This window comes from Bufo gargarizans, chromosome 1 (assembly GCF_014858855.1).
Source record: "Bufo gargarizans isolate SCDJY-AF-19 chromosome 1, ASM1485885v1, whole genome shotgun sequence".
In the NCBI taxonomy this organism is placed as follows: Eukaryota; Metazoa; Chordata; class Amphibia; order Anura; family Bufonidae; genus Bufo; species Bufo gargarizans.
Genome location: NC_058080.1, coordinates 505,905,635 through 505,921,038, shown reverse-complemented (window position 1 = coordinate 505,921,038; position 15,404 = coordinate 505,905,635). Strand labels below are relative to the sequence as shown.

General features: G+C 49.5%; 1 protein-coding gene across 2 annotated transcripts in view; it reads right to left on the bottom strand.

Annotated features, from left to right (window-relative positions):
* The window catches only part of LOC122924256 (rho guanine nucleotide exchange factor 40-like), a 145,016-nt gene that overhangs the window by 48,445 nt on the left and 81,167 nt on the right, over positions 1-15,404 (bottom strand). For both annotated transcript variants that reach the window (XM_044275187.1, XM_044275197.1), the window contains exons 14-15: positions 14,316-14,529; positions 14,051-14,137 (exon numbers count right to left, since the gene is read on the bottom strand). In XM_044275187.1, the coding sequence (XP_044131122.1) occupies positions 14,051-14,137; positions 14,316-14,529 (301 nt within the window). The remainder of the gene's footprint in view (positions 1-14,050; positions 14,138-14,315; positions 14,530-15,404) is intronic.

Here is a 15,404-nt window from a genome sequence, read left to right as displayed (position 1 = left end):
ATCAGCATTTGTACTTTTATAGTATCTGAAAGTGATCAAAACTGATCACGGTCAGATCTATAATAGTACTAGTGTCACTTTAGCTCGCCCTCCACCCAAAACGCAGTGTTTGCCCGATCAGGCCTGATCGGTCGCCCACACGTGCGTTCGCCCACACCCGCCCCACCGCAGTGACAAAAAAAATATTTTTTTTTGATCACTGCACATTCACTTTACACGCACTGCGGCGATAAAAAAGGAGATTTTTGTATAACTTACCAGTTAAATCTCTTTCTCGCTCTTCCTTGGGGGACACAGACCTTGGGTATAGCTCAGCTCCCTAGGAGGCGTGACACTAAGTAAAACTGTTAAGCCCCTCCTCCATCAGCTATACCCTCAGCCTGGAGATAGAGGCTACCAGTTGCGTGTCCAAGTAGTGAAAGGATAACAACCAATAACGGAAACAACCAGCCAGCAACCCAACGGGGCGCCAGACCATAACCCTGTAACCAAACACAGAAGGGTGGGTGCTGTGTCCCCCAAGGAAGAGCGAGAAAGAGATTTAACTGGTAAGTTATACAAAAATCTCCTTTTCTCGCCCATTTTCCTTGGGGGACACAGACCTTGGGACGTTCAAGAGCAGTCCAAGAAGGGAGGGACCACAAACCCAAGGCGGAACACCACCAGAGCATCAGGAAACCGCTGCCTGCAAAACCAGGCGGCCCAAAGCAGCATCCGCTGATGCATGCGTATGCACCCTATAGAACTTTGTGAAAGTGTGCAGAGAGGACCAAGTGGCTGCTTTGCACAACTGTTCAGCCGAGGCCCGATGCCTCTGCGCCCAGGAAGCTCCGACTGCTCTGGTGGAATGAGCAGTGACGCCGAAAGGCGGAGGTCTGCCCTTGGCTCGATAAGCCTCAGACACCGCCAGTTTAATGAAACGGGCAATAGCCACCTTGGAGACCGCCAACCCTTTGCGCGAACCCTCCGGAACCACAAACGGAGTCCGTGCGCCGAAAGGACCCGGTGACCTCCAAGTAAATCCTCAACGCCCTGACCACATCCAGACGGTGCAGTTCCCGTTCTCTGGGGTGGGAAGGAGAGGGACAGAGCGACGGAAGGACGATGTCCTCATTGATGTGAAAGGCGGAGACCACCTTTGGCAGGAAAGTCGGGACAGGCCGAAGCACAACCTTATCCTGGTGGAAGATCAGGAAAGGTTCGGAGCAAGAAAGAGCCGCTAACTCCGACACCCGTCGGAGAGACGTGACGGCCACAAGAAAGATGACCTTGCAGGACAGAAGGCGAAGGGAGACCTCCCGTAAAGGCTCGAAGGGGGCTGATTGGAGCGACGAGAGCACCACATTCAGGTCCCAGGAAGGAACTGGAGGGCGGTACGGCGGAACAGAGTGAGCCACCCCTTGTAAAAAGGTCTTAATTGGCCCTAGAGGGGCCAGGGGACGCTGGAGAAGATTAGACAGCGCCGAAATCTGACCCTTCAGAGAACTGAGGCACAGCCCCAGGTCCAGACCCGACTGGAGGAAGGACAGGATTGTGGGAAGAGAAAACCGGAGAGGTGGGATGCTCCGGGACTCACAGAACCCCAGATAGGACCTCCAAACCCGATAGTAGATCCTAGAGGATACGGGCTTACGAGCCCGGATCATGGTGCGGACTACGTCCGCGGAGAAACCCCGTCGCGTTAAGACGGCGGTCTCAATAGCCACGCCGTCAAACGTAGCGAGCCTAAATGCTCGTGGAAGATCGGTCCCTGAGAGAGAAGGTCTTCCCTGGAGGGCAGTGGCCACGGTGCGTCTGCCAACAGCAACATTAGGTCGGCGTACCAAGACCGGCGGGGCCAATCCGGGGCGATTAGAATCGCGGGGACGCCCTCTGCCGCGATCCTCCGATGAACCCGTGGCAGGAGGGGTAAAGGAGGAAAGACGTACAGAAGGGAGAATTCGCGCCACGGAAGGACGAGCGCGTCGGCGCCGTATGCCTTCGGGTCCCGTGCCCTGGCCAGGTATAGGGGGACCTTGTGGTTGAATTTGGAGGCCATGAGGTCCACGTCGGGGCGACCCCAGCGAAGACAAAGGGCTTCGAACACCTCTGGGTGCAGGGACCATTCTCCCGGGTCGATGGTGGACCGGCTGAGGAAATCCGCCGCCCAGTTGTCCACCCCCGGGATGTAAATCGCAGATAAGGCCGGCACGTGCGTCTCCGCCCAGAGGAGAATGAGGGTCACCTCTTGCATCGCTGCAGCGCTGCGAGTGCCTCCCTGATGGGTTATGTATGCCACAGCCGTGGCATTGTCCGATTGGATCCGAACAGGGTGGCCCCTCAGCAGATGGGTCTAGTGTCTGAGGGACAGAAGAATCGCCCTCAGTTCCAGAATATTGATTGGAAGTCTGGACTCCGATAGAGACCAAACGCCCTGGACGGACCGGGGAGGGAAAACCCCCCCCCCACCCCCGTAAGCTGGCATCTGTGGTAATCACCAGCCAGTTCAGTGGAAGGAAGGACTTCCCCCTTAGAGGGATATGCAACCACCAGCCGAGGGAAGCCCGAGCCAGGGGAGGCAGAAGAAAGGTCCTGTCCAGACTCCTCGGTGATTTGTCCCAGGCCGACAGAATTGCCCTCTGAAAGGTGCGGGATCGGAATTGTGCGAACGGCACCGCATCGAAACAGGCAACCATCTTTCCCAACAACCGCATGCTGGATCTGAGGGAAGGGCGGTGATGACGGAGGAGACTGCGAACCGACCCGCGAAGGGCCAGACGCTTGTCCGACGGAAGGCGGACCTCCGCCAACTCTGTATCCAGGAGCATCCCCAGGAAGATCAGCCGTCTGGAGGGGGTAAGGGAAGATTTGGGGTGGTTGATAATCCAACCGAACCGCGTCAGGGTCTCCAGAGTGAGTTCCACACTGCGGGATGTCTGAGAGAAGGAGGGTGCCTTGACCAGGATGTCGTCCAAGTATGGGAGAAGAAAAACACTTCTTGAACGTAGAAGGGCCAAGACAGGGGCCAGGACCTTGGTGAACACTCGAGGAGCCGTCGCCAGACCAAAGGGAAGGGCGACGAATTGGAAGTGATCGTCCCCCACCGCAAAGCGCAGGAAGCGGTGATGACATGGAGCAACCGGATCGTGGAGGTATGCATCCTGAATGTCGATTGAGGCCATGAAATCCCCTCTTTCCAGGGAGGCCACTGCGGACCTGAGAGACTCCATCCGGAATCTCTGCAGTCGGAGAAAACGGTTCAGGCGTTTTAGGTCCAAGATCGGACGCACTGAGCCTTCCTTCTTGGGAACCACAAAGAGGTTCGAGTAGAACCCCCTGAACCTTTCCGTCGGAGGCACGGGGGCGACGACACCCTTGTCCATTAGAGAGTGAATGGCCGCGAAGAAGGCGGCCACTCGTACGGGATCTCGCGGAGGACGGGATCGGAAGAAACGGTCTGGCGGAATGGACGCAAATTCGATTTTGTATCCGCAAGATACAATCTCGAGCGCCCATGCGTCTGAGATGTGGGCCCGCCATACGTTCCTGAATAGGAGAAGGCGGCCCCCCACCCGGGTGGGTGGGGGCGCACCTTCAGGCAGAGGGCTGCTGGCCTGTGGGAGCCCGTGCAGGCTGGGACTTGCGCCAGGTAGTTTGCGTCCGAAAAAACGGCTTCTTGCGTCTATCCTGGGCTGGGCCAGAGGAAGAAGAACTGGCCACGGGTCTAGACCCGGTGGGCTTGCGAAAGGACCGAAAAACGGGACGAACCAGCGCGACCACGGGGGGCGCCCATTGGCCTGGACTGGGGGAGGTGAGTACTCTTCCCACCCGTGGCCTCTGATATAAGTTCGTCCAGACGGGTTCCGAACAGGCGGGAACCCGTGAATGGTAGGCCGGCCAAAGAGCGTTTGGAAGCGGCGTCCGCCGCCCAAACCTTCAGCCAGAGTTCCCTCCTGACAGAAACTGCCAGGGCAGAGGAACGGGCAATGAGGGCACCCGCATCAAGGGAGGCCTCACAGACGAATTTTCCCGCCTGAACAATTAGTTGGGCTAAGGAACGGAGGTCCTGAACAGGGACGTCCGACCCTAACTCCCGTTCCAGTTGCAAACCCCATTCAGAGACCGCTTTGCCAACCCAGGCGGAGGCAAAGACCGGTCTAAGGGCCGAACCAGAGGCAGTAAATATGGCCTTGGAGAGGGATTCCGTACGACGGTCCTCAACAGACTGGAGGGAAGATCCGTCCTGTACAGGAATAGTAGTGCTTTTGGACAGGCGAGCCACGGGAGGATCAACCTTAGGCGGGGATGTCCACGTGGTCACAGAATCCGCTGGAAAGGGATAACAAATGTCCAGCTTTTTGGGTGTAATAAAGCGGACGTTAGGCCGAGTCCAAGCCTTGGATACCACAGAAGAAAAATCAGCGTGTATGGGAAAAACCTTGGAGGCCTGTTTGGGGCGGAGAAAGGACACGCCGGCCTGTTCAGAGCTGGGGGGGTCATCGTGTAGCTGAAAGGTATCACGGATGCTAGTGACAAGATGCCCCACCGCGGACGCCAATTTGGACGGAAGCTCTGAGTCCATGTCCACGTCCGAATCCGCCAGTTCTCCCTCAGAAAGCGTATCCCTTTGAGAGGATAGACTTGACTGAGCTCGCACGCATGGCGGAGAGAGCGAAGCATCTGGAGAAGATGTGCGCTCAACCCTTGAACGTTTCTGAGTATGCCGGGCCCTGGAAGATTCGCTGGGAGGCAGGGAACCAGTGGGGGCGGCAGAAACGGTAGTCCCAGCGGGTGCGACAGGGATTGTGGCAGCCTGCGGGAGAGGCGGTCTATCCACGAGACGGCCCACTACGTGTGTAAGGCTTTCCACCGCCTGAGACAGAGACCTAGCCCAGTCAGGGGGTTCAGAGGCACCGGGGGGCGTAGCGGGAAGCGGGCCCTGCACCGGGGCCTGACATGCAAGGCAATGCGGCTCAGATTGCCCACGCGGAAAAAGTTCCTTACAGGCGGTACAGGCATGGTACCAGGGTTTGGGGGCACCTGTGGGATCTGACATGCTGAAGTGTGGTTGTACTCTAATATAGAGACCACAAAGGGTTATAGCAGCTATGACCAGGAGGGTTAACTGTCCTACCAGTGCCTCAGAAGAACGTCAGGAGATGGCCCAGATCAGCAGCAGCAGAGAAGCAGTGAACAGCAGTGAGCAGCAGAGAGCGCCCACAGAAGCCGAGCGATGTACACAGGAGGTTAGAGTCCCCCACCGTGTCCCAGCTTCCTGTCAGGAGTGAGGAAGCGCGGGAAACCTCAGCAGAAAGCACGGGGAACAAGCTCCGCCCCCTCCAGCGCTTGAAATGTCTCCTGTGAAGGAGAACGTAGCTCCGCCCCCAAAATGACGCGCGCGTAAGCCCCGCCCCCTGCCGGGACCGCTAAGCCCCGCCCCCCGTTCTCGGCGGGAAGGGGGAGAGAGAGAAGAGAAAAATGGAGTCAGCCCCGAATGAGGGGGAGGGGGGGGGGGGAGAAAGATAGCAGCGTGGGGGGGAACGGCGTGGGGGTGCTGAGGATGCTGCTGTGCTGCATTGTCCTGCAGATGAGCGCTCAGAATGAGCGACCACGGGTGCCCCCCTTACCCAGAGGGGTAGATGCTGCAGATAGGGACGGGGTATGGGCTGGAATAGCCATCTCACCGTCCGACGTCTTCACCCTCAGTCCTTTCCAGCAGGGTCGCCCCTTCAGCCACTGGCACCGCAGTGGCAGGAAGCTGGAAGAGGGGCTTGGCGTGCGGGCGACCCCCTAGCTGGCGGGATGTAGGGGAGCCATTGCTGCCCAGATCCTCCTATTGCTTCTGTGGGGGAGGCAGCAGTGCAGATAAGTTGGCACTGGCGCAGCTCAACCCCGGGAGAGCAGAGAGGTCTAATGCGTCTCTGGTATCCCTAAGAAAAAATAAAATAACAAAATTAGAAGAAAAAGTAAAAATAACAAGGAGAAAACAGCCCTGCAGTAGCAGGGAGTGTCTTGCCTCCTTGGACACTAAGCTAAAACTGGTAGCCTCTATCTCCAGGCTGAGGGTATAGCTGATGGAGGAGGGGCTTAACAGTTTTACTTAGTGTCACGCCTCCTAGGGAGCTGAGCTATACCCAAGGTCTGTGTCCCCCAAGGAAAATGGGCGAGAAAAATCAGTTTTGATATTTTTTATCAACCGCAGCGGCCTCCGGTACTTCGCTAGCCTCCCCTTTGTAAGACAGGCTTGCTTTTTTTTTCTTGGGTAGTCTCAGGGAATACCCCTAAATTTAGTTGCCCACATGTCAAACAGGGGGTATTCTTCTGAAGAGGCCTACAGGCTTCTGACCCAGTCGGATGAGGAGTGGGAACCCTCATCTGATGAATCCAGCGGGTCAGAATACGAACCTGTAGAAAGCAGTGGCTCTCTGACCCAAAGTTCGGACGAGGAGGCTGAGGTCCCTGATAGCACCAGGCGTACCCGGCCCCGTGTCGCTAGACCGCAGGTTGCGCAGGATCCGCTTCAAGAGCAGCAGAGTGGGGCTGGTGCTGTCGGATTACGTGGTGAGGCATACACCAGCAGCCCAGCCCTCCCTGGACCTAGTACCAGCACTGCCGTACAACCTGGTGAAGTAGCGAGCACCAGAAGGGCAGTTGAAGCTGGTACGGTGGCACGTGCAGTAGTGACCCCGTCGCAGCCACCGCAAAGACGTGCCCGTAGAGCCCCTAGAATCCCAGAGGTGCTGGCAAACCCTGATTGGCAGTCCCCAACTTCAGCCGCACCTGTAGTTTTCACTTTCACTGCCCAGTCTGGAGTTCGGGTTGAGACGGCTCAGATCGGTTCGGCCCTGGGATTTTTTGAGCTGTTCTTGACTGCGGAGCTTTTAGACATAGTTGTGGCCGAAACAAACAGGTATGCCACACAATTTATCACCGCTAACCCGGGAAGCTTTTATGCCCAGCCTTTCCGGTGGAAACCAGTCCAAGTTTCCGAACTTAAAACTTTTCTGGGCCTCCTCCTCAACATGGGCCTGACAAAAAAACATGAATTGCGGTCATATTGGTCCACGAACCCGATTCATCACATGCCCATGTTCTCTGCTGCCATGTCCAGGGCACGTTTTGAGGCCATCCTGCGGTTCCTGCACTTTAGTGACAACACCGCCTCCCGTCCCAGGGGCCACCCTGCTTTTGACCGGCTCCACAAAATTCGGCCCCTCATAGATTATTTCAACCAGAAATTTGCAGATATTTATACCCCAGAGCAAAACATCTGCATAGACGAGTCCCTGATACATTTTACCGGGCGCCTTGGCTTCAAGCAATACATCCCAAGCAAGCGCGCCCGGTATGGGGTCAAATTGTATAAGCTCTGTGAAAGGGCCACAGGCTATACCCACAAATTTCGGGTCTATGAGGGAAAAGATCAGACCCTGGAGCCGGTCGGTTGCCCTGACTACCTGGGGAGCAGTGGGAAGACAGTTTGGGACTTGGTGTCACCCTTATTCGGCAAGGGGTACCATCTTTATGTGGACAATTTTTACACAAGTGTGGCCCTCTTTAGGCATTTGTTTCTAGAACGGATTGGCGCCTGTGGTACCGCGCGAACTAGTCGCGCGGGCTTCCCCCAACGGCTCGTTACCACCCGTCTTGCAAGGGGGCAGAGGGCCGCACTGTGTAACGAAGAACTGCTCGCGGTGAAATGGAGAGACAAGCGTGACGTTTACATGCTCTCCTCCATTCACGCAGACACGACAATACAAATTGAGCGAGCAACCCGTGTCATTGAAAAGCCCCTCTCAGTCCACGACTATAACCTCCACATGGGAGGGGTCGACTTCAATGACCAGATGTTGTCTCCGTATTTAGTTTCCCGACGCACCAGACGCTGGTATAAGAAGGTGTCTGTATATTTAATTCAATTGGCTCTGTACAATAGTTTTGTTCTCTACAGTAAGGCTGGGAGAACTGGATCCTTACTCAAATTTCAGGAAGAGATCATTGAGAACCTCCAGTATCCAGGAGGTTCCGTGGCCCCAACCACCAGTGTAGTTAGCCGTCTACACGAGCGACATTTCCCCAATGTCGTTCCTGGTACCTCAACCCAACCGTCACCCCGAAAAAGATGTGTCTGTAGCAGGAGTGGAATAAGGCGTGACACCCGCTATTTCTGTCCTGACTGTCCGGACCACCCTGCCCTATGCTTTGGAGAGTGTTTCCGGAAGTACCACTCACAGGTACACTATTAGCATAGGGATCATCTCACCAGGATAGGCACACAGGGCTATTAGGGCCCATTCACTCACTGCTGCTGCAAACGTCTCCTTTCACATGGGACAAAGTGCATAACGCACTTCGCCACATCTTTGGGCGATTTGCGCTTTGCACATTGACCCATGGGGAAGGAGAGGTTTGTTCTATAAAGGTAAAAAAACAAAAAAAAAAACAAAAAAAAAAACAGGTAAGCAAACAGGTTAATGTTTAGTTCCAAAAGTTAAAGTTACATGTTCTGTTCCAAAGTTAATAAAATTATTGCGTTGTGGCCTGTTTTTTTCTTTTTTTTTTTTTTTGTCTTTTTACCTTCCAGGTGGACCAACCGATCTACTAGCTGCAGCACCGATGTGCATTCTGACAGAAGCATTGCGCTGCTGTCAGATTACACGCAAGTCGGTGTATGCGGCGCTGCAAGACGGGATTTTCTCCTCTGCAGTGACAGATACGTTTGCCGAGGCATACGAGCTGAGGAGGAGGCGGCGTTCCTATGCTTTGGCAAGCACTTTGTATGTATATATATATATAAAAAAAAAAATCCCGGCAATGATTTATTCATCCACATCGATTGATGCGAATGGAGAAATCTGGTTTGCCAGGGCATACGAGCTAAGTGGGTATGGATGTAGGGCGGAGCTCCTATGTCCTGGCAGACGCCTTTCCCCTCCATTTTTTTTTTTTTGGCAGAGATTTTTTCATCCACATTGATCGATGCGAATGAAGAAATCTGTGCCGTTCATTTTTTTCTTTCAGCCCAGAGGCTGAACGGAAAAAAAAATCTCATTACCTGTATGCTCAATATAAGGAGAATAGCAGAAACTCCTAATGCTGGCCATACATGTAATGATTGCGGAGACCCTCAAATGCCAGGGCAGTACAAACACCCCACAACTGACCCCATTTTGGAAAGAAGACACCCCAAGGTATTTGCTGAGGGGCATATTGAGTCCATGAAAGATTGAAATTTTTGTCCTAAGTTAGCGGAAAGTGAGACTTTGTGAGAAAAAAAAAAAAAAAAACAATTTCCGCTAACTTATGCGAAAAAAAAAAAATTTCTTTGAACTTGACAGGCCCCTCATTGGATACCTTGGGGTGTCTTCTTTCCAAAGTGGGGTCACATGTGGGGTATTTATACTGCCCTGGCTTTTTAGGGGCCCTAAAGCGTGAGAAGAAGTCTGGGATCCAAATGTCTAAAAATGCCCTCCTAAAAGGAATTTGGGCCCCTTTGCGCATCTAGGCTGCAAAAAAGTGTGACACATCTGGTATCGCCGTACTCAGAAGAAGTTGGGGAATGTGTTTTGGGGTGTCATTTTACATATACCCATGCTGGGTGAGATAAATATCTTGGTCAAATGCCAACTTTGTATAAAAAAATGGGAAAAGTTGTCTTTTGCCAACATATTTCTCTCACCCAGCATGGGTATATGTAAAATGACACCCCAAAACACATTCCCCAACTTCTCCTGAGTACGGCGATACCAGATGTGTCACACTTTTTTGATGCCAAGGTGGGCAAAGGGGCGCATATTCCAAAGTGCACCTTTCGGATTTCACCGGTCATTTTTTACAGATTTTGATTGCAAAGTACTTCTCACACATATGGGCCCCTAAATTGCCAGGGCAGTATAACTACGCCACAAGTGACCCCATTTTGGAAAGAAGACACCCCAAGGTATTCCGTGAGGGGCATGGCGAGTTCCTAGAATTTTTTATTTTTTGTCGCAAGTTAGTGGAATATGAGACTTTGTAAGGAAAAAAGAGAAAAAAAAAAAAATCATCATTTTCTGCTAACTTGTGACAAAAAATAAAAAATTCTAGGAACTCGCAGTGCCCCTCACGGAATACCTTAGGGTGTCTTCTTTCCAAAATGGGGTCACTTGTGGCGTAGTTATACTGCCCTGGCAATTTAGGGGCCCAAATGTGTGAGAAGTACCTTGCAATCAAAATGTGTAAAAAATGCCCTGCAAAATCCGAAAGGTGCACTTTGGAATATGTGCCCCTTTGCCCACCTTGGCAGCAAAAAAGTGTGACACATCTGGTATCGCCGTACTCAGGAGAAGTTGGGGAATGTGTTTTGGGGTGTCATTTTACATATACCCATGCTGGGTGAGAGAAATATCTTGGCAAACGACAACTTTTACCATTTTTTTATACAAAGTTGGCATTTGACCAAGATATTTTTCTCACCCAGCATGGGTATATGTAAAATGACACCCCAAAACACATTCCCCAACTTCTCCTGAGTACGGCGATACCAGATGTGTGACACTTTTTTGATGCCAAGGTGGGCAAAGGGGCGCATATGCCAAAGTGCACCTTTCGGATTTCACCGGTCATTTTTTACAGATTTTGATTGCAAAGTACTTCTCACACATATGGGCCCCTAAATTGCCAGGGCAGTATAACTACGCCACAAGTGACCCCATTTTGGAAAGAAGACACCCCAAGGTATTCCGTGAGGGGCATGGCGAGTTCCTAGAATTTTTTATTTTTGTCGCAAGTTAGTGGAATATGAGACTTTGTAAGGAAAAAAGAGAAAAAAATAAAAATCATCATTTTCTGCTAACTTGTGACAAAAAATAAAAAATTCTAGGAACTCGCAGTGCCCCTCACGGAATACCTTAGGGTGTCTTCTTTCCAAAATGGGGTCACTTGTGGCGTAGTTATACTGCCCTGGCAATTTAGGGGCCCAAATGTGTGAGAAGTACCTTGCAATCAAAATGTGTAAAAAATGCCCTGCAAAATCCGAAAGGTGCACTTTGGAATATGTGCCCCTTTGCCCACCTTGGCAGCAAAAAAGTGTCACACATCTGGTATTGTCGTACTCAGGAGAAGTTGGGGAATGTGTTTTGGGGTGTCATTTTACATATACCCATGCTGGGTGAGAAAAATATCTTGGTCAAATGCCAACTTTGTATAAAAAAATGGGAAAAGTTGTCGTTTGCCAAGATATTTCTCTCACCCAGCATGGGTATATGTAAAATGACACCCCAAAACACATTCCCCAACTTCTCCTGAGTACGGCGATACCACATGTGTGACACTTTTTTGCTGCCAAGGTGGGCAAAGGGGCGCATATTCCAAAGTGCACCTTTCGGATTTCACCGGTCATTTCTTACACATTTTGATTGCAAAGTTCTTCTCACACATTTGGGCCCCTAAATTGCCAGGGCAGTATAACTACGCCACAAGTGACCCCATTTTGGAAAGAAGACACCCCAAGGTATTCTGTGAGGGGCATGGTGAGTTCCTAGAATTTTTTATTTTTTGTCGCAAGTTAGTGGAATATGAGACTTTGTAAGAAAAAAATAAAAATAAAAAATCATCATAATTTTCCGCTAACTTGTGACAAAAAATAAAAAGTTCTATGAACTCACTATGCCCATCAGCGAATACCTTAGGGTGTCTACTTTCCAAAATGGGGTCATTTGTGGGGTAGTTATACTGTTTGGGCATTGTAGAACCTCAGGAAACATGACAGGTGCTCAGAAAATCAGAGCCGTTTCAAAAAGCGGAAATTCACATTTTTGTACCATAGTTTGTAAATGCTATAACTTTTACCCAAACCATTTTTTTTTTGCCCAAACATTTTTTTTTATCAAAGACATGTAGAACTATAAATTTAGCGAAAAATTTATATATGGATGTCGTTTATTTTGCAAAATTTCACAACTGAAAGTGAAAAATGTCATTTTTTTGCAAAAAAATCGTTACATTTTGATTAATAACAAAAAAAGTAAAAATGTCAGCAGCAATAAAATACCACCAAATGAAAGCTCCATTAGTGAGAAGAAAAGGAGGTAAAATTCATTTGGGTGGTAAGTTGCATGACCGAGCGATAAACGGTGAAAGGAGTGTAGTGCCGAAGTGTAAAAAGTGGCCTGGTCATGAAGGGGGTTTCACCTAGCGGGGCTGAAGTGGTTAAAGTGTTTCTGATGGCATCTCTGATTCCACATTGGAACTCCGCAGCTCTTCTTCATTTCTGTACAACAGGATCCACCCCATTCCAAGAGTTCCAACTTCTTCCTGCACAGGTCGGCCCAACTAGAACCTTTTATACTAGACTTAAGCATAAGTATATGGCCAGACGGAAGCCTCACTTGTTTAGTACGTGGTGAACACGTACTGTGATTGTCACAGTTTTTCAAACTGAATAATAAGGACCAAATCCATCACAAAAAATTTCCTAAATATTTAAGAATTCAACACCTGCTGCATTCAAATTGCCCATTCCAAGTTCCTTATAACGAGGATATTTTTAAGCTATGGTCTCTCCCCAGCACACATACACTAAAGGTCTCAGACCCATCCATAGCTGATTATTGGAGAAAGAGGTGTTTTATCAAGCTAAAAATGCAAATGAGGGATAGCTGCCTTACATCTGGTGGCATTAGATGAAGAGCTTGTTAAGACTCATTTGCATGATTTACTTCCTAGAATTCCAGAGGAACATGTATGGCCTATAAGACTCCTCACTCCAATTAAGGCACTCTCTCCAAGGAGAGTTAATACCCCTCCAAATGTTGTTAATTGTAAGGATTTGATAATTCTATAAGGCCCCTTTCCCACGGTGTCGCGTGTGAGGGCCGCATAGGATGCGGGGGCGTCGAGGGAAAATCGTTCGATTTTGCCTGCGAGTAGGGTGAGTTTTGTATGCGATTGCGTTGCGTGCTTCAGTTTTTTCCACGCAAGTGCAATGCATTTCTCACGCGTGTGAGAAAAAACTGAATGTGGTACCCAGACCCAAACCCGGACTTCTTCACTGAAGTTTGGGTTTGGGTTAGGTATTCTGTAGATTTTATTATTTTCCCTTATAACATGGTTATAAGGGAAAATAATAGTGTTCTTAATACAGAATGCTAAGTAAAGTAGCCCTGCTTGTCTTCTTTCTTCTTCTTTGAGGACCTGGGGAAAAGGACCTTTGGTGACGTCATTGCGCTCATCACATGGTCCATCACCATGGTGATGGACCATGTGATGAGCGCAGTGACGTCACTAGGTCCTTTTCCTCCCAGGTAGTCAAAGAAGAAGAAAGAAGACGAGCCGGGCAGGGCGAACAAGTGGATAAGGTGAGTTTAATTATTTTATTTTTTATTTTATAACCCCTCCATCCCTAATTTACTTAGCATTCTGTATTAAGAATGCTATTTTCTCTTATAACCATGTTATAAGGGAAAATAATAATGATCGGGTCCCCATCCCGATCGTCACCTAGAAACCATGCGTGAAAATCGCACCACATCCACACTTGCTTGCGGATGCTTGTGATTTTCAAGCAGCCCCATTTACTTCTATGGGGCCTGCATTGCGTGAAAAACGCATAATATAGAGCATGCTGCGATTTTCATGCAACGCACAAGTGATGCGTGAAAATCACTGCTCATGTGCACAGCCCCATAGAAATGAATGGGTCCGGATTCAGTGCGGGTGCAATGCGTTCACCTCATGCATTGCACCCGTATGGAAAACTCACTCATGTGAAAGGGGCCCAAGATCTTCATAGTCAGGGGTTCTCCTTATGTTACTTGCTTATCAGTACCTTGCTATGAACTGCTGTTAGGAGCCAGTGTTTATGAGAATGAATGTGATATTGGTTCTGTGCTATGAGGATTAATCTATCTGTTTCTATATCTTGTAAGGTGTTATGAAAAACTTTCAGTACAAATCTATAGATTAAAATGCTGATTCAGAGTAATTCTGGCCCATGAACAGGAATGCTTTCAACAATAACATCTATTCATTTTCCAAGAATCAAGGAGAGGCAGTAGAAGAAATGTAATTCTGACCCCTCCTCACCACTCACCTTTAAACTCCCACTGGGAGACGGAAGGAACAGTTCGACTTTCTGTTTGTTTTTCACGTACAAAGAGTATAAACGTAACTGTTCTGCCTAAAAAATAAATGAGTCATCAGGTGTAAGAAATTAGAGACATCTCACTACTAATAAACAGATACAGTATATGTGTCAGTTTGCCACACTGACAGATGATAACATGAATGTATTAACACAGGCAAATGGTATGACTCAGAGCGCCAGAAAGACAGGGGTCAACGCGGATTGAACTTACATGCTGCAGGAAGCAGTAAGAGACAGTCAGGGGATGGGACACACAATTCTGGAGATCTCTCAGGAAATGAGTGTGGAAATTAAGAAGCTGCTCCAAGCTCCCTCTTAGTGCCAGGCCAGCTGGACACGACCCTCTAACTTCCAGAGACCGACGCAAAGACTGCACGTAACTTCGCTCAGAGCACAGGAGATCTAATAGTAACCGCTGGGGAGACCTATCAAGAAATAAAATAAAAATCTAACGCAAATTTAGCGATACGTTCACACAAGACAGAAATGCAACAGATATCAAGTGAAAAATCTGCAGTATTTTAAAGTAGCAGCAAAATGAAACAGATCTAAAATAATTGCATCCACAAACTGCAGAAAAAAGAACTGCACAAAGTATGTGTAGAAAGAGTCCTGCGGTGCGGATTTTAAATCCACAGAATGTTAATTTTGATTGTAGATTACCACCACAGATTTCACCCTTTGCAATGCAGCTACTTCAGGCGGATTTTATTGCAGATCCACGGAAAACGTGTCGTAGATTTTCCACTGCATTTTACCTTCCATCTTAAAGGAACAATGGTGTAAATTGACAAATTGTGATACCTTTGGCAACATAAAAGTGCACGGATACTGGTTAAAACAATGGACTTTCAAACTAAGGCTACTTTCACACTGGCGTTTCTGGGTCCGCTTGTGAGATCCGTTTCAGGGCTCTCACAAGCGGCCCATAACGGATCAGTTCAGCCCCAATGCATTCTGAATGGATAAGAATGCATCAGTTTGCCTCTGTTCAGCCTCCATTCCGCTCTGGAGGCGGACACCAAAAAGCTGCTTGCAGCGTTTTGATATCCGCCTGACGATGCGGAGCCAAACGGATCCGTCCTGACTTACAATGTAAGTCAATGAGGACGGATCCGTTTTCACTGACACAATATGGTGCAATTGAAAATGGATCTGCCTCCCATTGACTTTCAGTGTAAGTCAAAACGGATCCGTTTGCATTATCATAAACAAAAAAAAATGCAAACGGATGGTAATGCAAACGGATCCGTTCTGAACGGATACAAGCGTTTGCATTATAGGTGCGGGTTCGTCTGTG